The 23,531-nt window shown below is 40.7% G+C and overlaps 1 protein-coding gene across 9 annotated transcripts in view; it reads left to right on the top strand.

Annotated features, from left to right (window-relative positions):
* The window catches only part of LOC309687771 (glycerophosphodiester phosphodiesterase domain-containing protein 5-like), a 41,915-nt gene that overhangs the window by 5,371 nt on the left and 13,013 nt on the right, over positions 1 to 23,531 (top strand). For all 9 annotated transcript variants that reach the window (XR_014270849.1, XR_014270850.1, XR_014270851.1 and 6 more), the window contains 10 exons: positions 10,419 to 10,585; positions 12,795 to 12,900; positions 13,358 to 13,461; positions 14,571 to 14,664; positions 15,396 to 15,455; positions 15,560 to 15,658; positions 15,834 to 15,927; positions 19,750 to 19,895; positions 21,557 to 21,639; positions 23,197 to 23,347. Coding sequence is in view for 6 of the 9 variants with exons in the window: in XM_082502948.1 (XP_082359074.1) it covers positions 10,524 to 10,585; positions 12,795 to 12,900; positions 13,358 to 13,461; positions 14,571 to 14,664; positions 15,396 to 15,455; positions 15,560 to 15,658; positions 15,834 to 15,927; positions 19,750 to 19,895; positions 21,557 to 21,639; positions 23,197 to 23,347 (999 nt within the window). In the remaining 3 variants the exon portion in view is untranslated. The remainder of the gene's footprint in view (positions 1 to 10,418; positions 10,586 to 12,794; positions 12,901 to 13,357; positions 13,462 to 14,570; positions 14,665 to 15,395; positions 15,456 to 15,559; positions 15,659 to 15,833; positions 15,928 to 19,749; positions 19,896 to 21,556; positions 21,640 to 23,196; positions 23,348 to 23,531) is intronic.

The raw sequence follows: 23,531 nt of genomic DNA, 5'->3' as shown, positions 1-23,531 counted from the left end.
CTTGGGTTGAGCTTTTTAATCAGCTGCTTAGAGCCCTGCTTTTCCACCACGTGACCACATTGGTAATTTGCACAGTTTGGTCCTCCTGCTATATGAAGTGCACTTAGCAAAGCTCAGTGGACTTATGTGTTACCCTTCGGGTCACACATCGCCAGCTGCTTGTATCTCCTCCATCGTCGTCTGGCTTTAGTCTGTGTTGTGCTTTTTCATCCCCAAGTGGTGAAACAGCAGAAACTGTTTTCTTACATTTTTTTTTATTTTTTAATCAATTTGTAGGTGCTGAATTGTCATTAGAGGCTCATGCGGCCCTTGCTGTCAGACATACTTGGGCTTGTCTTGTTGTGCGCACTTTGGAACATGAATACATGCCATTGCTATAGCAACAATATTTTATTAAGTCAGTGTTATCGCAGAAGATATCATGGAAGGGCACAGCCCTACTAAAGCACCAACTGCTGTACAGAGACATAAAACAGCCTTTTTCTTTCACATATTTGAAGTGTCAGTCACAGGCTGCGTGAGAGAAATCAGGAAGGAAGGAAATGAAAATCTAGAAAGAACAAGATGTGCAGATGTCTCTATCAGGAACATGTTGACATTCGCCTCCACACTGTCTGCACATTTAGTCGCAATGTTTTTCCTCCACCTCCACCTTTTCCTCCTCCTCCTCCAGTCTTGTGTGTTTTGCTGCATCATGTTTTACAGATGAAGTCACTCTGTACAGGCAGCCTTCAGCTCTGTGATTGCATTTTTCATCCCCAGCAGGCCTCTCTTCGACTTTACCCCCAGTCTTGGACCACTTGCAGTCAGCTCTACTGCTGGGTGTCTCCAGCAAAAAGAGCTGTGCATTGGGACTGCTGTAACGCATTTGTTTTCTCTTAGCCTGTGTCATTAAACAGGAACAACAAAAAGAAGACACGATTTCCTTGTTTGTCTTTTGTGAAACACTTTTTTTTTAAATCTATTAAATATTCTTTTATTGCCAATATTTGAACTAATGGCAGTAGTTTAAACATTTAGTCTCTTGGGTGTCTCTAGCAGCTGTCAACTGATTTATATGTCAGAAACTTAAATTGTATTTCCTTATGCCTGCATGTGAATGCTTTAGTTCAGTGAGTAAAGTTGTTAGCGTAGAAATGAAGTCTACAAATCACTACGTTAACAAATGACTAGCCCCCAGCACAGCTGTTTGGACAGCCAGATGCTACATATGGTACCAAGATATTTGTCAGTGTTTGTGGGTAATCTGACATTAGCCAGGAGAAAGCGAGGTTTGTCTAATGAAACCTGTCTGAGAAAACAGGAGTTTGACCTGGCTAATAATTAGTTTCATGTTACATTACTCACACGAATACAGCTGCACTGAAAACCCACAAATATGTGCCCCTATCTGCAAACAAGACGAGGACGACAAACAGAAATGTTACAATAACATTTTCAGAAGCTATTATGACGTTTTGCAATTTTTCCCACTGCCTTTGAAGAGAATCACTAAGCTTGTCTTCCATTTCCGATGGTCAGCAGCATCACAAAAATCCCAGCTTTTGTAACTAAAGTAACAAATAAAAAATCCAAATATAGTCTGACAAAACTTCAACTCGTGCAAAAACACATTTCGTGTTGTCACTTCGGTATCTGAGTTTGCATGACCGGAATGGAAACGCAGGTCATCCATCCATCCATTCGCTTCCGCTTGTCCTTTTCAGGGTCGCGGGGGGCGCTGGAGCCTATCCCAGCTGTCATAGGGCGAGAGGCGGGGTACACCCTGGACAGGTCGGCAGTCTGTCGCAGGGCCAACACACAGGGACAGACAACCATTCACACTCACATTCATTCGCACATTCACACCTAGTGACAATTTGGATTATCCAATTAACCTATCCCCACAAGCTGCATGTCTTTGGACGGTGGGAGGAAGCCGGAGTACCCGGAGAGAACCCACGCAAGCACGGGGAGAACATGCAAACTCCACACAGAAAGACCCCGGCCTGATGTTGGAATTGAACTCAGGACCTTCTTGCTGTGCGGCAACAGTGCTAACCACCGTGCCACCGTGCTGCCCGGAAACGCAGGTTCCAAAAGTAAATACACAGCCTCTACTTGCAAGAATACAAAAGTTCATAGAAGAAGGCAGCTAAATACATTTCAGGCAGAGAGCACACAAGAAGAGAAACAAACTTTGACAAAGACTAAAGGGAAGAACATGGCTGTAAATACACAAACACAAGGTAATCAAAAGGTCGCACACAGGAGAACACAGCTCAAACTAATAATACATTAACTTCTGGGAACTAAAATTAATAGAAAAGCACAAGAGACCAAATAAAACAGGAACTAAAGTAACAGGGGTGCAGGAAATTGTCACGGTCCTGGGCCGGTGACCCAGTGTTTTGAGTTTCTTGTGTCTGAGTTTTTGTATTATGCTCTTAGTTCTTTGTTGCCCCAGTTTATTCTATAGTCTAGCGTCTTGGTTTGGCTTTCTTGTATTCTGTTTAGTTTTCTGAGTATTTAGTAGCTGCCCTCTGTGTCTCTTTGTTGTTGTTCTGTTTCTTAGTTGCTCTGTCTCCCTTAGTCAAGTCTGCGTCTGTGCTACTTCCTGTTTTACTTTGAAGGTCTGTGTCTCATGTGAGTGTATCCTACTTTGCTTCCTTGTCTCGTCAGTTCTGATTTCCCCCAGCTGTGCTCTCCTTCTGTGTCTCATTCCCCTTGTTATTTCCCAGTGTATTTAAGCCCTGTGTTTCTGTGTCAGTGTCATGATCTCCCTCATGCTGTGTGTTTCTCCCTGTGGCGCCCTGTTTTGTTAAGGATACTCAACCAAATACAAAGAAAATTCAGAGAATCAAATATAAATAAAATCCATAAACACTAACCAAAAACTAGAATTCTAGAAAAATAAAACATCAGAATACAGAAATAATAATGTAAAATGGTAAATGGCCTGTATTTGTATAGCTTTACTTGGTCCCTAAGGACCCCAAAGCGCTTTACATATCCAGTCATCCACCCATTCACACACTGGTGATGGCAGCTACATTGTAGCCACAGCCACCCTGGGGCGCACTGACAGAGGCGAGGCTGCCGGACACTGGCGCCACCGGGCCCTCTGACCACCACCAGTAGGCAACGGGTGAAATGTCTTGCCCGAGGACACAACGACCGAGACTGTGGGAGCCGGTGCTCGAACCGGCAACCTTCCGATTACAAGACGAACTCTCAACTCTTGAGCCCCGATCGCCCATTTACATTCATTTAATGTAAATGAAAAGAAATCCAAATCAATCTAACACTCTTCAGTAAACAGTAAATAAAACCAAAGTCTCTAAAAACATAAAAATACATAAAACTCATTAGAACATATGATTCTCAACAATAATACCAAAATACACAAAAGCTCTGAATGATATAACATAAGGCATCAAAACAACAAAGTCACAGAGCGTGACAGCCACCTCGTTGCATAGACTTTGTATGCAATCGCCTCTTCCTGAAAACTAAACTTCAAATCAACCTACAGGAGGTTCATGCACTCCAAAGCACGATTGGTTGGTTTGCATTTAGTTAACACAATGATCCCGGGCAATCACACTTAACAGAGGTGTTTATATCTTCCTGGTATTTCTGGCTATATAGTAAACAAAACTGGGTTTACAGAAAATGAACCACATTGGTGATTTTCACGTCAAAATATTTTCTATGCAGGAAAAATCCCAACAACATTGACTTCAGTAAAGCAGCTGTTTTATTAATAAAAGTGGTTCTGTGGTTTTCTGATAATCTCAGCTGACCTGCTTTACATTTCCACTTCTAATATTCCCTAAAGGGACCACTGAAGTTTAGCCTGATGCATATTAACGCCCTGAAATCACAGTTGTTTGTTTACAGGAGCAACAAGCATTAACTGGTTTAGAGGACACTTCAGATTAAACAGAAGATCCATGTTGTGTTTTTATCTAATAACTCTTTGTTCTCAGTAATGCAATGCATGCTTTTTAAATAATATATCAGGTTAGTTTATAATCGTTTCATTTTTGATTCAGCTCACACAATATATTCCTCAGTGTTTTGGTGCCCCAGGCAGGTTAGGATTTGTCCTCATTAACCATTTGCCCCACCTGTGGCACCTCCAGTCAAAGACACATGGCTCAAGTCGCTGCAAATAATAGTGTAATTTTTGGGAGCAGCCAAAAATCTGGTCAGATGTATTGACGGCAAGCAGCAAAGTGAAATACAACAGATTACTAACCTCTTCTTTTTCCAGCAACCTCAGTTCCCCACATGATCTTGAGATTAACCGATATATGCACTCCACTCTAGCAAACCTGCTTTGGTGTCAAAGATGCTACTTAAATGCTAAATTATTCTTGGGTACCCAAATTTTTCTCACATAGCTGTTATAGAGATGCTCAGGGAACCGTCTGAGCAGGAGAGTTGCTTTAACATTAAAATGTATCTTTAAATTTTGAAGAAACTAAAAAGAGACACAAGGACGCAAACCTGCCAGGACTAAGGTTTGCAGGATTGCTGAGAAAATTATACAGACCCACATGTATTAGCACTGGAGCACATTTGACACAATTGATATGTGGAAAAAAGTTGGCACTTAATGACTGTTTGCAAGTTATGATGCCTACATTTGCATGTGGCAAAAATGGTCAGAAACATGTGGCAAGCTTGATATTCATAGATATTCATGTTATCATCATTTTATGGGGTAAACTCCTACAATCACTGATTATTTTTCTATGGTCAGTATCAGTTTTTTTTGGAACACCTCAGAGGTAAATACTCTGCACTCAGCAGCTGGAAACAACAAAACAATCAGTACGACACAATGACTGTGTGTCAGCATAATGCCAATACTAATGAAGCTGTAAGTAAAGAGATCTCTAATGGAAAACAAAGCTGTGACTCTCATAAATGTCCTGGTGTCATAGTAAATCTACACACAGCTGCAAAACATTTAAATACGCATGTTAAATTATTTTAGCAGCATACTATCCACAGAGTAAATTTCTTATTGATCACACTTTAGATAAATTTAGACTCTTGTGTACAACATGAGAGCAATTGTTAGAAGTCTAAGTACAAGTAAGAAGGTCCTTGAGTGATAACTTTGTCCTTTGTGTTTGCCCTAAATATCAGGCCTTTTGTCTCAGCAGAGGAGAAGGCAGACCTTGTTTGCTAAACTCTTTCAATGATTTGTCCTTTTGGGAAACTGGAGCAAAGTTGTTTTTTTTTATGTTTTGAAAACTGGAACACTCGTGTAAATCATAAGAATGCTTCCTGATGTTTTTCTGGGTCAGTAGGATCTGCTGTAACTGCAAGGTTTATATATAATTAATAAGTCCTTATTTAATGATGTGCAATGTTGATGATGACGTATAGTTTCTACTGGTGGTGCTTTGCAAAGGTTCTCTGTAGTAACAAAATGTGTGTCGATTGAATGTGATTTGTATACGTTATGGTCACTTTAAAAATGCTTTTTATTATGCGTTTAAAATATCACGAGGAAATCATGGTTAGATATGCTAAGATGATGTGTTCTAGGTTTTCCAGCTAATTGGAAAACCATTAGGTGTAAAAATTTAGGCTATAGTGAAAAATGCGCACCAGAATTTCTTCTCCATTCACTGGTTTTCTGCAGTTCATTGCTGCTGATTTGGTCTAAGGCCTGCTGTTAAACACCTGCTGCTTAAACTGTATTATTATAACATCCACATCAGATCCTAAGCCATCTTCATCCTTAACGTTAAAGCATTTCTCCATCATTAACATCATTAACCTGGGCACACACTATGCATTTTTTGGGGGGGGCGGGTTCAGTCGCGTTATTCAGCTCCAGCTCAAACTGTACGACTGAATGGCAGGGGTTAGAAGTTTGTAGGTCACGATGCATGTTCTCACACTATACGGCCCGATGCTCTGATGTGACTTGAGTGCTCACATTGTGCATTTATACACAACTGCACACACGCTGAAATGGCGTGCTGCTCCGTCTTTTTCACTTCCATTTCTGTGTTTGCGTATGCGCAGTGTGAAAGGTTGCGTTAAATCGGCCCGGGGCACTGCTTCCACAGTGCGATACCCTCACGAGGGGCGACCAGGATTTCAAACAGGTTTGATTTTCTTGTCACCATACGATTGCTGATTGGGAGCTGGTCGTGAGGTGTTAATCGCTTCTCATTACCCCATGTATACTACACGATGCACAACACACGATTAAGGCGAAACTCGGGCCGATCCCCAAAATGGTCACATGACTGGAAAATCGTCTCAAAATGGGCCCAAACTCTCACAGTGTATGCCCAGCTTTATTTATTTCCGGGTCTGAATGCGGTTTCATTTTCTAAAGCCAAGCAAACATGAGGCACCGCTGAGAGGTAAAAATGGTCCAGGCTTTTTCAGCTCCAATAAAATGTAGTGTAGCTGTTCTAACAGGTGTTACAGTAAAATTTAACGTCCAGGCATCCATAAAGATTAATACCCACACTGAAATTTCAATCAGCCTGAGAGGGATTGAATTCTTAGGCTTACGAATATTTGATATCTGGGATCCAGTGAGCCTTCTGGCTGTAGTGTACACCTCGTGTTTTAAAAACTTACAGATCTGCGACTGAGAATGGCCACTAACTCGTTTTGGTAGGAGCTCATGACAAGATAAAAAAACAAGAGCCTCATCCAACCTGAAGCAGGATTAATACATCATCACTTAATATGTATTAAGTGTGTGTAGGGTAGAGTATTAACCCCTTTGTTCACGCTTTAATGCCTGAACATTAGATCTAAAATGAAGCCTGACAAGGCATTCGAAAGGCATCACAACATCAACCATATCAACAAAATAGAAACCACATTTCTTTGCTGTACAGAACTGTGCTGACGGGTTTTAGGTGTGTAACTTGTGTCGGAGCGTCTTAGTTAAAAACTGTTGTTTAGAGACGCTCAGTCCCCTTCAGACAGCAGCACATATGGTGAGGTTCCCACCTTTCCTGCTGTCACTGGGATCAGAGCAGTGCTGCATGTCTGAAGCTGTGTCAAACACAGACTCTTTACCTGCGTTGTGTTGTTCCTGTGGCGCTGCAGCAGTTCAGTGATTACAGCTGTTTCAGGGTTCGACGTGACCGTGACCAGGTGCATTAGGCTGACATTTAAAATGAAAATGGCAGACAGAAACACCCTCCTTCTGTTTTCTCTCATTTTGACCAAAAAAGGCAGTGTTGGTTGTCTGCAAGGATGATAAATGTGAAACTATAGAAGGTTATAGTCAAATGTTATGGAAACTATGCTAAACTTCTAAATCTTCCATGTTAAATAAGATTTAAAATAAGTTAACAAGGAAATAATTCAGACATACCATAGTGTGACAGAGTGATCTGGGATGTTTAAGGAGCGAGAAAAGTAAAGAGCTGCAGGACTAAATAACGAAACGAGAGCGTCGTTGTGAAACAAAACGCACAGCTCTAAGAACTTTATCTGACTTACCTGTCTTTACACATCAAACTACAGCCTTACTGACAAACACAGTTTTTTACAACACCTGAAAGTAAAAAGTTGGTGCTGTAGTGTCGTTGTTGATATAGTGTGCATAAATATAAATAGAAAAGTGTGTGGGCAGGTGAGGTGACCTCAGCTGAAGTTTTTTTTGCCTGTGGCCAAATAAAGTGCTGTCCATGCGTGCAGTTGGATGTCCTGCAGCTAAGGCACTGGCCACAATCCAAAATCTGCACTGAGACAAAGAGGAACTGACAGATGGATAGGTGATGGGGGAGAATGTGGAAGGAAAACTGTGTCAAGACAAAGAAAGAGAGCCAAGGAAGGAGAGGTTGACATAAAGATTGAAAAACCTCAGCAGCACATTTTCCCGTGATCCACTTTTGTGCGTCCTCACTCGTTGGGCAGCGAATTTATCCTCCTAAATTTAACAAGTGCACCCTACTTTTTACCTCAGGAGCTCAGGTAGTGCTCTCTTCACGTCACAACCTGCCTCACATCTGACGCACTTTAGGTCCTAAACCCAGCAACAGACAGAAGAAAAAAACACTTTTATCGGGTGTTAAAACTTTCTGACAGGCTGTGGGTTGAGAGTAACTTTAGACAACAATGGTTTAGTTATGTAAGCCTATAGAAACAGAGCTGTCTGCAGAGTGAAGGGAGACAGTCTGTGGACTAAAATACCAATTAATCCTTCTGCAATTTAACTGTTAGCAGTAAGCCGGTCCAGATAAACAGCTGCTGGTGTGAATCCATTGCGGTGCCTGTAGACGATTAGTTGTTTATTTATTTATACTTTTTATTATTACTCCCATTGGCTGTGACACAAAGCTCACAAGTCATTGGTTACTCAGAAGGTTGGAGGTCTGATCCCTGGCTGCTTCAGTCTGCATGTCAAATATTCTTGAGCAAGTTACAAACCCCAAGTTGTCCTCCGATACGTCCGTCAGAGTATGAATGTGTGTCAATGTTAGATAGAAAGCACTTAAGTAAAAAAAGCAAAGAAAAAAAGTGCTTGTATGAATGGGTGTGAAATGATATAAAGCACTGTGAGTGCTCAAGTAGAGTAGGAAAGCGCTATATAAGAACCAGCCCATTTACCACACTTTAAAACAACTAAACTAAAAATAATAAAAGATGGTACAAAAAGGGTCATTTGAAAGTGATGTCTAAATTTCTGCAGTTCCACACATACATGTTTGATCCATGTACACGTGTTGCATGGATTTCCTGTGTTGGCACAAACCTCCCAGTTAAGGCAACCACACTTATAAATGAATGAGTCATAAAACATGTGCTCCCCGGACAGTTGATGAATAATGGCCAAAACCATTTAGTTGTTCTAGGCCAGGGGTGGGCAATTCCAGCACAACACATTCAGTATCTCAGGTTTTGCTTGAATGACAGCATGTGGGTGCTGACTCCCTCGCCAGATATTTACATTTCCTGTTTTTATATTCCGCGTCTCTCTGAATGTACTATGTGCTCACTGTGAACTGCACAATTCACTGAGTGTGGGACAGAGGACTCTGTGTGCTTTTATGTTCTGTACATAACAGCTTTGATGACGCCTAATCGTGGTTTCCCTCTCACACTTTCACCCTGTCATTTCCTCACTCTCCCCTTTATCACTCCATCTGGTCCTTTCTTGTTTGCCCCACCTTCCATCATCCTCTTCACTGCAGTAATAATATCTGATGTCACAGTTGCCATGGGAGCTGTGCGATAACTCTGCTGGTCGTCTAGTAACAGACTTCAGTCACAAAAATTAAAATGGAAATGACAAACAACACACTGAACTGTGCACATTTTAAGATGGGGATGTATGTAGTATAAAATATATTGCTTATGTTAGCACGTTTTAATAAAGTACTGTCATCTTATTTCACCTATTTCCATTTTGCAAGCAAAATGTAAAGAAATGAAGGGTGCTCAGTGCTTACTGCACATTACTGTGTGGTATAGAGCAGAATAGTTTTGGCTGAAATGAATTGCACATCAGGAATTTCAAACCTGGTTGTAAATTTCTTGAGCTACTGTTTTCATTCTTGTGGAAGAAGCTGTCTTATCAGATCCAGGAACACATCTAATTTTTAAATAAATCCATCAATTATGTCCACATTAGGGCTGCAGTATCACCAGGTGAAATGGGATTTTCTAGATGTCCTTCACCACAAAACATTTTCTTCTGGGAAATCCCAGCTGCACTTCAATGCCATATTTAATCTATTGAACGAGGTTTACATCGGGTTTCCTGCAACTTTTTGGGTGCCCAGAAAACCTCCAAAGGCAGGTGTCAAGAATCACCCTTATAAGACATATGAACCACCTCACCTGGCTCTATTTGAGATGAAGGAGCAATGTCTCATCTCCAAACTCCTCAGCTATCTGTGGAGGGCTGTCCACACAGAAGTGATGCAGGAAGCGACTTCCAGAAACTTGAAGTAATGTCATGTGAAATAACAGCTTGCAGTGTGAAGTGAGTCCATTCTTGTGTTTATATGTTAAGGCTGAGGAAACTCTGTCACTTCATTCTTTTCAGTTGCTACTCACAGCTCGTGACTGTGAACGAGGTGCAGCTTTACAGCGATGCTACTCCAATCCCCCTGAAAAATTGCTGCCATTACTCTGTCTTTAGGGGTAGATGGAGAGAGAGAGACTTGTTCTTCTTCTGTGGGTGTAGTTCAGTCGTTCTGCTCCAGATGTGGCGTGATAGATTAGCTGAGCATGTAGGACATTTGATTATCATAAATCACATGTTTGAGCTGTAGATCAAATACAGGTCAGTGTGTATTTCTGTGAGCTGATCTGCATCTTCTGGGTTACTTTAAGCAGGCCACAGTAATGAAACCAGGACACTCACATGCTGTCTTGCTGAGTCTACTCTTCCTGTGAATACATTTTAAGATTTCTTTTCTCCCCCTTAGGTAAAGAGTTTGGTGGCCAAAAATCCAGCTTTTCCCCTCTCGCTGTCCTACATGTCTTCTCTCCTTTTCTGTCTCTCCCTGTGATGCTGGGCTGGGGCTGACTGTATGCCCGTGACCAGACTGAAGCTGGGGAAGCTAAAGGTGGTGCGGCGGCAGCTGCTGCAAAGGTACAAAACACCATCACCATTACACTCACTGTGGTACATACAGACTGTAGTTGAATAGTCCAAAAAATGGCCTCTAACCTCTTTTTTTCTTAGTCATCTTTCCTTGATCTTGAAGGAAACATTGTAAGTTAATATAGCTTCTAATCATTATTTACCAAGGTCCGGTGGATTTAGAGAAAGCATATAATGGAAGCCAAGAGGTGAACTGTGGTACTTCATGAGGAAGTCATGGAAAAAGTTAGGGCAGAAAAGTGTGTGATGGTGATGCAGGACATGTATGAGGACAGTGGTGACAGGACAGGCTGACTGATGAGGTCAGGTCTCTGAAATATGATGTTTGCAGAGATCAGGTGGAAGAGAGCCTGGAGAGGTGGAGGTGTGCACAGGAGAGACGCTGGGCAGAAGATGTTTAAATGAGAAGGAGACAGATGGAAAAGTGAAGATGCGAGGAGCAGAGATGGTGAAGGAAGATGAGTTTAAATAGCTTGGGTCAACCATGCAGAGCAACTGACAGTAAACAAGTAAGGCGAACAGGCAGGGTGGAGACATGGTGGGGACACATGTTAGAGGCAATTTTTGACACAGGAATATTAGCAAGTGTGAATGGGAAGGTTTACAAGATGGTAGTGAGACTTGCTATGATGTTTGGGACTGACAAAAAGACAGGAAGTGGAGAGCAGGGCTCGCAAAATCACCAGCCCGACGTCCCGGGGCTAGCGATTTTGCAAGCCCTGGAGAGGCTGAATATGTTAAGATTTTCATTGGGAGTGACCAGGATAACATTAGAGTACATCAGAGAGACAGCTAAAGCTGAGCAGTTTAGAGATGAAGAAAGAGAGGCAAGGCAACCTCAGCAGCAGATTTTGTTACAGCTGCACTTTTTATGAGGGTTTAACAGAGCCTGCAAAGTTAAAAATAAAACACATCCAGAAAATGTAAACAGCAGACAGGGTTAGCCTAAAGTAGCTTGAATGGAGTGTCCTGAATTATTTTTACACACTGGTACAAAGAGGCATTCAATAAAACAAAATACACCCTGATTTCAAATCTAGAATTTAGACCATTTTAATTGTCATTGGTTCCTCGGGGCTGAACTTAATTTGTTTTAAAGTATCAGAAAATAACTTTTCAAACATCCTGTCTGTACACGATGAGCTTTACACTGTTTTCATGGAGGACTGTTCGATCTAAAGTATGACCATCTGTACAGGATGAGTCACACAGCTTATTTATGTACCGAGATAACCTGAATGCATCATCTAAACTGTGCTATTTTCCTGTGTGTTTACTGTAGGGAATGTTTGTTGCTGGCAGTTCGTTGATTTCAGTAAAATCTCGAGCAACCATTGTCATGCAAAGATTTATTAATTTTAGATGTTAGTGAATCTGGGTTTTCACTCAACATTATTTTGATTAGATTATTTCACACCCTGCACTATTCTTTGCTCATTTCCAGCTCAGTATTTTCATGTTGGAGTACCTTTGTATGAATCCTAGATTAAAATAATGCTTTTTCATCATATCAGTTGGACACAGTATAACACAGTGGTCACAGGATCATTAAACATGCTGTCACGATTTGAAATACTGTGTACATCCTCACGTTTATGTGCTTTTCTTTTCTGGTTTTTCTTTTTTGAGTCGATGCTCTTGTGTTTTTAGTTTTCTTTTACTCTTTATGCTGTAAGGGCCATCGACTTGTCAGGGGCTGCAGATGTAAAGCTAAATCTGGCACATTTATACATTGACCCTTACTGTGCATGATCCCTTTTTTTTTTAAACATTTGAAAACAAACCTTCTGGGCCTCGATGCTTCAAAGACGAGCCCTTTTAGCTCCTGTCTTGTCCTTCCTGACTCTCTTCTGTCCCTTTCGGCAAACACAGGTTTGAACAGTAGGTGGGTGGAAGGCCAAGATTTGGGGTGGGGGGCCAAAGAGACCAGTCTGAAGCCTGTTCCTTTGGATAGCAGAGGTTACCTGCCCATAGGCTTTGTCCATGTTCTATATGAAGATTCACCCCTGTAATAGTACATGACAGAAAAAACACAAATGTCCAGTTTAACACTTCTCAGAAATGACAGTAAAGTGTGTTGCTCAAAGCCTATTTGTAATAAAATTGTAGGACTACAGTTCATTCATAACATGTATTTAATATGTTGAATGCTGTATTTAGGAAAGTGTCATCCTGAGTGTTTTTGTATCTGTATCAGGTATGAACACCAGCCATTTGTCTCCTGCCTGGCTGGCCTCTACGGCTGCCAATGGAGACGATACCAAAGAGCCCGGGCACAGCCGGGAGAGTGCTGCTGCAGCAAGGTACACACACACACACACACACACACACACACACACACACACACACACACACACACACACACACACACACACACACCGTCTGCAACAAGCAGATTGTTGGTTAGTTTGCTGATTGTGCAAAGAGTATTGATTACCCAGCCGGTTCTCCTCAGTCTGGCCTGCTGACTCTGACTGCTTTTTCTATGAAAGAATATCAGTATGTGCATACGCTCTGTCAGCTGGTTTTAATATTTAGTGGTTCTATTTGCACCTGGTAATAAAATACGTCCTCAGCATCAGGGAGTTTGTGCTCCAAATATGAATGTAAACCTTTTTTACCCCGAGAAAACGAGTTCGCCTTTAAACTGTTTAACATCTTCACCAGGAGCTAGCGGAGTATGATACAAATATATTTGATTTTTTTCTTTTGTGGAGTAGAAATGGGCTGTTTGATTGAACTTCTGTGTGTGTTTTACAGGTGGAGTGTGGCAGCTTTGGCCTCCTGATCCTCACCTTTTTCCTGAGTTTTGTGTTCCTCTATTTCTGGAGTGAAGCCCAGAACGACTACAATGACTTTGACTGGTTCGTACTGAGCACACTGACAAACACTGACAAGTGCTCACACATTAATGTTTTGCCTCAGGCACATATGTCTGGAGAGGAAACCTTTACTCTCTATTTTCCAACTGATTGGCAAATGGTTGCTGAAGGTTGCTGGCTGTTGCTGGGTGAAATCAGTCCCAAACAAGGTTCTGGACCAAAAACCTTTGCAATGTCTTTGGTCGCTAGAAGATTGTCACTTTTGCCCATAGTTTGCATTAAAAACAAAGATGACATGTCTGCAAACACTCAAGCAGTAGAGAAAATGCAAACTAGTAACTGAGAATGTTTGCCTTCAAAGTAAAAGTTGTCCCTTATTGCTGAAAGAAAAATGTCACAAAAGATGCAACTTTTACTTTGAAGACGTCTCCATTTCTGGGTTGCATTGTACGCTTCAGTTTCACAACCGCTCATCAAGTGTTTGTTGTAATTTTTAGTGCATCCATTGTTTTATGTGATGGAGTTGGGATGTAGCCATAAGAGTAGAGCTGTTTGGAGGAAATAAAGTTGAAAATCAATCGTCAGTGAAACGTTTTTCAGAGTCAGAAAAAGACAACTTGAGCAGCTGTAACTGTCATAAAGCATTTGAATCTCCCACAACATTTGTTCATAAGTCTAAGTACACTCATATGCACTGATTCATGAGCAAGACACACATCTTGGGAGTTCATTCAATCGTCACTGATTTTCACACTTTGAACTTGTATTGAAAAATGCAACACAATACTACATTAACTGGTTATTTTTTTTGTAACAAAACCTAGCTGGTTAGGACTCAAAGAAAACATTGTTTAAGTAAAAAATACAACTGTTGCTGCTTTTAAAGAGCTTTTCTGTTCCAGCTTTATCTGGTTAAACATGTGCTCCACACACAAAATATGCATAAAACACATCACTTACAGATTCATGACAACTGTCTCCAGGAAATGTTGCAGTTTTTGTCCACAGGTATAAATGTCCACAGTTGATGACTGTTTGATGTTTTGTTCAGAGTTGGTGTGGATTAAACTGACCAAACACACCATGAAGCACACTTTAAACAGACATGAAGCTGCTGCTACAGTTTTGTTTCTGTCCTTTTGTATCTTCAGGTTTAACTTTGGGAATCTTGGGTTCTGGTTCCCCTGGTCTCTGGTCCTGCTGATTGTTGCTGCGGCTCTCTTCACATACATCGCTCTGCTATTGGTATGAACACCGATTTCAGATTTCAACCCGTCTGGAACCTGGAAATGTAATAGAAAACCAATTAAAAAAAGAAAGAAAGAAAATAGTGGTTGCCACTTTAATTCCCTGGAGCTGCCAAGAAAGCCTTTGTATTACAGCTACAACAATGTTCTTATTAAAGTTCAGCAAGTTTTCAGCAACACCTTATTGGGACCTACTTGACTGTTTGTTTGCTCTCCTGTTACCAACCTGTGCCCTCCTGCAGTTATGCAATAACAGCAAAGCATTGAAACATCACAGATTACTTGTTTGTTTTTTTCACTTTAACTGGAGTTCTTCAAAGCGTTTTATTAGACACAAGTGTGCACTGTGCCTCGGGCTCCATCAGCAGGTCGTTTGACATTTAGGAGCTTGTCTTCTTCTCTAGAGTGACAAACTTATGTAAGACTTTTATATAAAACATGTGAAAGAAAAATCTGTATTAACAGTTGACTTTCTGCTTTGAAGATTGGCTTTGATCAAATCCGTAGAGATTTGACTGTTTTTATTGGACACATGAAAGAAATTTAATAATAAGAAAAAAATCAGGACAAAATAAATTTTTATTTTTATTTTTTTTTAAAGTTCTTGAAGTTAAAGGTTTAACAGATGGTTGCTTTAATCAGCTTTATAAAACGCTAATATTAATAGATATTGGATATTAAGAATATTAATGTCTGACACTCTAAGCCTGTTCTGCACCTGTTGTTTAGGTGCTGGCGGTGTGTTTGCTTTCTGAGGGCCAGAGGTTGTACCTTCACTGGAGCCACAAGGTATAAATACAGAAATGTAAAAGAGCATGAAGTGTTGGTTTTTCAGGTCTCCGTTGGTGTGCACTCACATACGTTGTATTTTCTCGTCTTCCTCTCTTTGTCAGTCTGGTATTGTGGTGACGCTGGCGTTCTCCGTCACAGCCACCGCCATCCTCTCTGACCTCTGGAGCAAAGAATGGAAGACTCTCCTCCTCTCTCTGCAGGTGAGCCACACCAGCCAATCACAGCAAGGAGTGATTCGTTGTTTGGTTTTGTTTTTTTCAAATAATTAACCACAGTTTATTAAACATTGTACAGTTATTATTGTAGTCATAAATATTAGCAGAGAGATTTGTACAGTTATGTTTATTACTGCTGTCGCTTTCTTTTTATATTTAGGTCACAGCACCTTACCTACATGTGGCTGCAGTGTCATTGATGGCGATTCTTTCCTGGCCAATAGCATTACATTTCTTTCGCATGAACAAGAAAGGTAAGGGATGTTTTGCACTTTAAAAATAACACTGAAAGTTGGGTGGGGCATAGACGGTGTAAAACATGGGTTCAACCGTCTTAGGGTGAAGACAAAATGGAAATGTCTCAAATCTGCCATCTTTTAATGGCCAGCAGGGGGCGACTCCTCTGGTTGTGAAAAGACTTCGGGTGTTCGTTACTTTACAAAGTTTCAGGTCAAACTGAATAAAGCATGAAGTTAATTTAGTAATTTATTCATTCATCACTTGAGTTACTGACTAATGACTCATTCCTGGAGCTTGCAGTGTCTTCAGTTTCTCAGTCTGATCTGCTGAAGTTTATCATATTTGATTTTTTTTTGTTATTATTTTATTTCACATTTTCAAAATATAAACCAACACAAATCCCAAAACAAACAAAAACAGACCGTCTCAGATGTGTTCCAGAAAAAACAATTAATTCAAGCAAACATGCACTTCACAGAACACCACAGGATAGAGCACCAAAAGCTGGAGTTGATGAGAGTTTACAAATCTGGGTCCAGTTTAGTCCTCGCAAAGTGTTCCAAGAAGGGTTTCCAGACACTCAGAAGAGAATCTTTTGAGTCTTTGCTGAACTTTTCTATTTGTATTATGGACAGCATGTCTGTTACCCACAACTGAAAGACACAACATTCCCTCGTCATATCTGATTTTTAAACACCAACATGAGGACAGTGCAAACACTCAGGTCGATGCTTTAAAACAGAACCTGGGTGATGTCTTTGTCCACGTCTTTCATACTGTGGGTGATTGTGCATTTGCAACACTGAACCTTTCTTAAGCATCTGATTCAGCTTTTATATGCTTGATTTTATAGGTTTTTAATCATATCTTGTATGTAGATCTACATGGAAGAACTCGTGAATGAAAATCACATGAAAAGTAGTTAAATATTTGATAATGCTACACCAGAACTACACCCTTTAAAAAAAACTATGTTTTTATGTTTTATTATAATAAAGGGAACAAAAAGCACGTTTTTGTCTCAGTTTAGAACTTGTTCTCTTTTAAAAGCCAGAGTATCAGATAGTTGGGAAAGAGAGAAGAATAGAAATAGGTATATGCAGCCTATCAGTACAGTAACTGAAAGAGAAAATAGGCTGAAGGATCTTAGGGAATTTCTTTATTGGCTTTTTGGCTGCAAAAGTTGTACTCCTGAGCAAATCCTTCCTTTTCTGTCAAAGCTTATCAACCTGTAGATCTCCCTCCAGCCACCGTTAGGCACAAAAGGGTTTTCATTTGAGTAATTTTCCTGCAAACTGAGTCTGTTTTTATTGGTCTCGAGGTCATTCTGATCTCGTGCCCTGCCAGCTCTGCCCCTTTAGCTGCCATCTGTTTCTTTTAACCTGTCTTCAGGTTGCTTTCTGTCTTGTGTCATGTCCTTTCCTCTCTGCTGAATGGCTTTGACCTCCATGTCTCTTCTCTCTCTCTTCTCTCTGTTGGTACTTTCTCTTGTTGCTATGGTGATTTAGCGGGCAGAAGGATGCAGACTCGTGTCAGGGGTCTGTGCTAGCAGAAGCAGATTGTGTAATATGGCTTAGTCCTCTTTAATGTTTTGAGATAAACATCTGGACAAAGTTAAACTGGATACTGGGAGAACTATTAAAGCTATTAAAACCTGTAAAATGAGCCATGTGCCATACGTAATAATTTCCAACTAGCGATTAAGCCCAACAACTTATCAGGAAACTGGATGTCCCATAGTCATTGCCTCCTGTTGGTCATTAGAAAATAATCCAGACTTTGAAGCTATGTGCGTTTATTATACTCGATTAAATCTATGACTTTATTTAATTTAGGATTGGTTTAAACATTGGTAAGGATTCCTGTGAAAGAAAAGCAAAATGTCTGTCCTCTATTTTGATGATGTTTGTAACAGTAGCTGATGGTTTCTGATGGTTTTGGGCAGGTTGTTCAAAGAGGAGACAGACGGGGCAGCAGTAGGAGTGTCTGTGCTTAGTCATGCTGAGACTCTTTAGTGGGAGGCTGACAAAGGAGCACCTGTTGACATTTCCCAAAAGGGCAGAATTTCTCTCTCTATTAATGCCACAATGACCACAAAAAGTCCCACTTAAATCTGGCTTTTATCTGTAGCAGGGAAGTGTAAAATTGGCCTTCCTTCCTTGGTCAAATGACTCAGCAGTAGTCATAGCTCTCGTGCATAGATATATATACACATAGAGGCCACAGCAGGGCTTGCCAACGCTGTCTTGCTCGGGGCATTAATCCTGTTCCTGTGCAAAATGCCAAACCTTTGTTTTGCTTTTTGATGCTCTAATGAAAGACATGGAGTAGCAGCACTGGTGTGAGGATTTTGTGCAACATTTTAATTATATATTTTACTAATTTGATGCAATACTTACACTGTGACCCAGTGTGGTATCAACACATAACTGACAACTTAGAAAGATCACATTTTAAATTGAATTTTTAGGCACTTTCTTATTAGCAGTGGGTCACAAAAAACACAACATGTTCCCTTTTTTTTTAGTTTAATGTACAAAAAGCATGCACACGGCAACACGGTGTGGCAAAGAGGCATTAGCTGAAAATGTAGCATAGCTCGGTATGGTTGAGGACACTTGACAAATGGAGGGCAAAAGAGGTGGTAGGTCTTTAAAGCTTAAAAACTATCAATAGCAGATGAAGAAATGGGGAAAAAAACCCATCAGAGACTTGACACAGAGAGATGCATTTGTTCTTCAGTTGAGCCAAGTCTCCTGAAGTCTCTGAAAACTACTTAAACAAACTAGAAGAAAGCTACCAGAGTGGGCTCGGGCTTTATAAAGGCAGCCATACCAAATATTGAAGCTTCTTAGAATCGTGCAAACTCTGCTGTGTACATGTATGGCTGCACTCATTTCCATCTTCCTAGCAAATTATAAAGAAATGTGGGGTCACTCAAGATTTGTGCACAGTAATGTATAACCAAAGATTTTTTTAAAATATTTTCTTTCCCTTGTTAACCTGACTCAATAATAAGTGATATTCTTGATACTAATAAATTGATATATTAAATACAGGCAGTCCTCACACAGTTACAGATTTATTGTTTTTGCTGCAACCGTCTAAATAGTCCTTATTCTGGTCTCACCTTTTAATTTGACCTGCACAGAATAAACCGGTGCTGCCTGCAGAGTTTCTCTAAATGAAACAAACTCAGAGCCTCGTTTATTAGTGAAGACGTGATTTGTTTCAGCCTAGTTGGAGGCAACTTACCCCTCATTAAAATCTTAGTCCTGCTGACCTCTGGTGCTTTATTTGTCAGCTTTCTGTGTCGAACAGACGAATTCTGGGGTAACATGGTGTTCGGGGTGGATTCAGAGGGTGGGGTGATGAGTGGGGTAAGATATCTTTTATTCATCAGGGAAGACAATTAAAAAAGGCTATTCTGCCTGTTGTAAAGTTTAAACTATACACAGTCTTGCATGAAGTTACTATAAAAACTCATAGAATAGTCTTATTATTATTATCTGTATTTAAGAGGCTACAATTCAGGTCTTTGTATTTGCTCTCTGTCCAGACTTCCCTGTGTTGCCCATATGGCTGCTGTTGTTAAGCACTATGTTGATCCTATCAAGAAAGATTTACTCCATATTATCCTGATTAAGTTCCAGTTTCTACTGCATAGCACTCCTGTAACTGTGAAGTTTTATGCTTGTTAGTATTAGGATTTGTTTACATGTGAATTGCACAAATTACAGCAGAATGCGTGTATTTTATGTGCAGAATATTTGGACAGTAGTATGCAGTAGTACGCTCCTGTTTCATGACCGTTTATTTATTTTTGTGGCATTTAGTCCGTCAGGTGGCCGTCCTGGGACTCTTTCTGTCCGTGCTGTTCTCGCTCTACTTGGTTCCTCTGGGAATGTACTCGCCCTGCATCAAAGAGGCGGGAACTCTGGGACCTGCCCCTACTCTCATTGGGCACAGAGGAGCTCCAATGGTGAGGCTGAATTAAACCATTATCATCTGATCTGATTTTGTTTATTCCTAAAGTAAGTTTGCAAAATATTTTAACTTGTGTGATTGTGGATTAGCCTCCCTTTGGGTAATGTACGCATCATAACGCTGACATCATCACATCAAGAATCGCAGTGCAGTTATGTAAAAATAGAAAACAATGATCCACGCTGCAGTTTCACACCTTGCATTTCCATCCACTGGGACAAATTGGACCCTTTGCCATCCTACTTATGGGGCATTTAAAAAATAAACTGCCAAACAGTTTTTTGACTTTGCCCTAAAATAAAGTCATTAAAAAAATTTCCACTTGGAGTTAAAGTGGACATTAAACACCACATGTATAAAGATTAATTTGCACCATGAAGCCCTGCTGTCACAAACTTGCATAGATGTAACATAGCGGCTCATAGACTTACATTATATTAGAAAACCAGTGAACCTCAGTGGAAAACAAGATTAAAACTAACAAGTCTAAGAGGGTCACTTTGGTGCTCCCCCTGGCTACAGCAAAGAGTTTCATGTTAAGAAAACAAAGATGTGCTGTCCACTTTCACTCTGTGTCTCCTAAACAGTCAGTGTTTCCTCGTTGTTTGGCTAGCTGTGAAACGGGAAAATCCACCTGTTGGCTGTAATGTTCATGCAGGTGGCAGCAGGGAAAGTGGATATTTGTTATTCAACATGCGTCTGAGCTTATATTGACATCATAGGAGGTAAACTCTGTCGTGGAAGTAGGTTTCCATCTAAGTTAATGTCAGCTGTGACAGTTCTAACAGTTGTGCTGCTTGTTGTAGATCAGAAATAAATATAAACAGCTTATATTAAGTTGTGCCCAGTAGCTCAGCAGATACTCTAAAGCTCACGATGTAATGAGGAAAAGAAAACAGGCTGATATCCAGATTGACGTTTTGGAAACTGATTTTGCTTCTGCAGCATCCTGTGTGCAATCCTGTTAGAATATGTCTGATCAGGGCGATGGTTGGATCCTGTTAAATACCCCAATTCTTTGATCTTTGGGCTGAAAGAACAACACTTGGTGTTTAATGCTCAATCAACAATCTCTTTAGACCATACAACCCTTTAGGCATAAACGTCCGGATGGGAGATTTGCACAGGAGGGTGTCCGGCAAAATCTCGAAGTGTCTGACTGTTTCTCACATTCTTATAGCTTCGGCCCCCTTCCAGACTAAGCCTAAGTTATGACCTCGGCTTCCTGTGCAGTATGTTTTGTTCTTTCTAATCAGACAAATAAGGCCATGATTCTCTGCAAACAGTATTTCTTATAAATCAGTAGTATCATGCATCATAAAACAGTGCAATATCCCCTTTGAGTTTTTCATCTCGGAATAAACAATCAGTTACAATCAAACAATCAATCTGCTGGTCCCTCTCTAGTCTAAACAAGTGTTTCAGTAACTTTCCACTAGAAGATGGTCCCCTCTTATCTACTTTCTCCCAGGCAAGCGTGAGCAAGAGTCTACAGCTTTCTACCCCCAAGGACACGTAGTCTAATGCCTTTATTTTCAGGGCCGTGTCGACTTAATACGGCACTTTATGGTTATATGGCATTTTAGTTAATATAAAGCATAGCATGGAATTCCATTCCAACAATCCCTTCTGAAATTGTTGCTTGTTTTTCTGTAGCTCGCTCCGGAGAACACTGTGATGTCTTTTGAGAAGGCAGTGGAAGCTGGAGGAGAAGGACTGGAGACTGATGTCACCATCAGGTGTGTCATCCTACTGATTTTTTTTATCTCACTCTTTTATTTATGGAGCATGTGAATTGCACACAGTAATGTCACTGCTGTAAAAACAGATAGATCTTGAATTTAATCTACAAAATTCATTATAAACTTGACTTCCTGGTTACAAGGACCAGTCTCAGTGTTACAGAGTTACTTAAAGTAAAATGTCCCAGCAGGTCTGATGGTGCTCAGGATAACTGCTGGTTCAAGCTAGTTCAGATGCACCACTTGAGCTGCGTCGTATTGTATGCCCATAACAAGCGTAGCAGTCTTTCTTTCTTAACCCTCCTGTTATGTTGGTTTCCAGGAACACCGATTATGCTCCTGGGTTAATTTGACCCGGGGCAAATTTACTCATCCAAAAGTGTCAGAAACACTGGCATTGATTATTTTACAATTTTCTTTTATAATTTTGATTTTTTTCGTTTTCTGTAATGATGCAGATGACATGTGACATCTCTTCTGTTCTGGGTCAATCTGACCCGCAACATAACAGGAGGGTTAAGCTGAAAATTTCCCATCTTTCACTCTAATATGTCAGTACTGCTGCTACCTCAGCATCCACCTATAACCTCTGACAGGATGTGTTCTCACCAGTCATATATGCTGGCATATGCTTTATTTATCTCAGAGGCTTATTTGGTGGGTTATTTGTTTGCTGACAATAGGAAGAATCAGTGAATAAGTGTGTCTCACACCAAAAGTGTGAAAGTTTGGAACCTGGCATGTAACTTAAAATCCAGACTGCAGATGGCACGAAAAGATTGCTCATCTAAAGCCAGCCTCACATTACAGGATTACAAAAACTCATGACTGCAATCGGTGCATCCTTTGACACTGACTGTTACCTCTGGGCGTTTCTTTAATGGTAAAATGATCAGATCAATCAGATCAGGTGATCAGTGAACTACAGCCGAGTCTCTTGAATTACACAGATCAGATGCTAGCACGCTTCTCTCATTGCTGAGGTGATTACTGCCATGCTAATCCAATTAGCGGTGAGCACTCCCGTGAGCCTACAACCAAACGTTTAGCGCCATTTTACAACCTGAAAACAGGAGGATCAGCTGCATGGCTCAACATCAGCGGGTTAGCTTAATCCAGTGCTGTTGAGTCTGGTGGTGCTTTCATAAGAATGAGTTGTATTTCTATGTTGTGCATGATACTGGGCTCCTGTTGTGTAACTACACTATATAATGTCTTTCATAAGGTGAGCTTTCTGGTAGGAGTGCAGCGATTTCTTTTTTTTTTTTTTTTTATTCCTTCAGCCACATCAACAGATTTGTGAAAGAGGATTGAAGCTCAATAAGTGCAACTTACTGAGAGTCTGCAGGGCAGATTCTGGGGTTCCGTTTGTATCATAAATCTACATATTGTTGTTATGAAGTCATATTATCAGTGCTGACCAGTGAATCTGGTCATCCTTACTGCCTCTTCACTTCCTCTTCCCTTGTATCACTTACCCTTCATCTTGGAGTCCTACTTTTCCTTCTTGAATCCTCGTGTTGTGACTCACTGAATATTTCTTTCTGTCTGTAGTTTTGATGGTGTTCCCTTCCTGATGCACGACTCCACCCTGAAGAGGACCACTAACATCGCGGAGGTTTTCCCAAACAGGACACACCTCGACGCCTCCATGTTCACTTGGACCGAGCTGCAGCAGTTGAACGCTGGTGATTGGTTCTTATCGGTATGACCAGCACGCACGCAGCTCAACACAGAGCAACAGCAGCATGTTGTTGGCTTAGAAATGCATCATCTGTACAGAAACTACTGAAGAAACACATTCCTACAGATATTTAGAATTCACAAATGTTGTTTGAGTTCCTGCTGGCAGTGACTGACAGATAAACAACTAAGCCAAAGAAAAAGAC

Source organism: Aulonocara stuartgranti (genome assembly GCF_965226115.1).
Source record: "Aulonocara stuartgranti genome assembly, chromosome: 14".
Lineage (NCBI taxonomy): Eukaryota > Metazoa > Chordata > Actinopteri > Cichliformes > Cichlidae > Aulonocara > Aulonocara stuartgranti.
The sequence above is the reverse complement of the archived record's forward strand: the minus strand, read 5'-3'. Positions and strand labels throughout refer to the sequence as shown.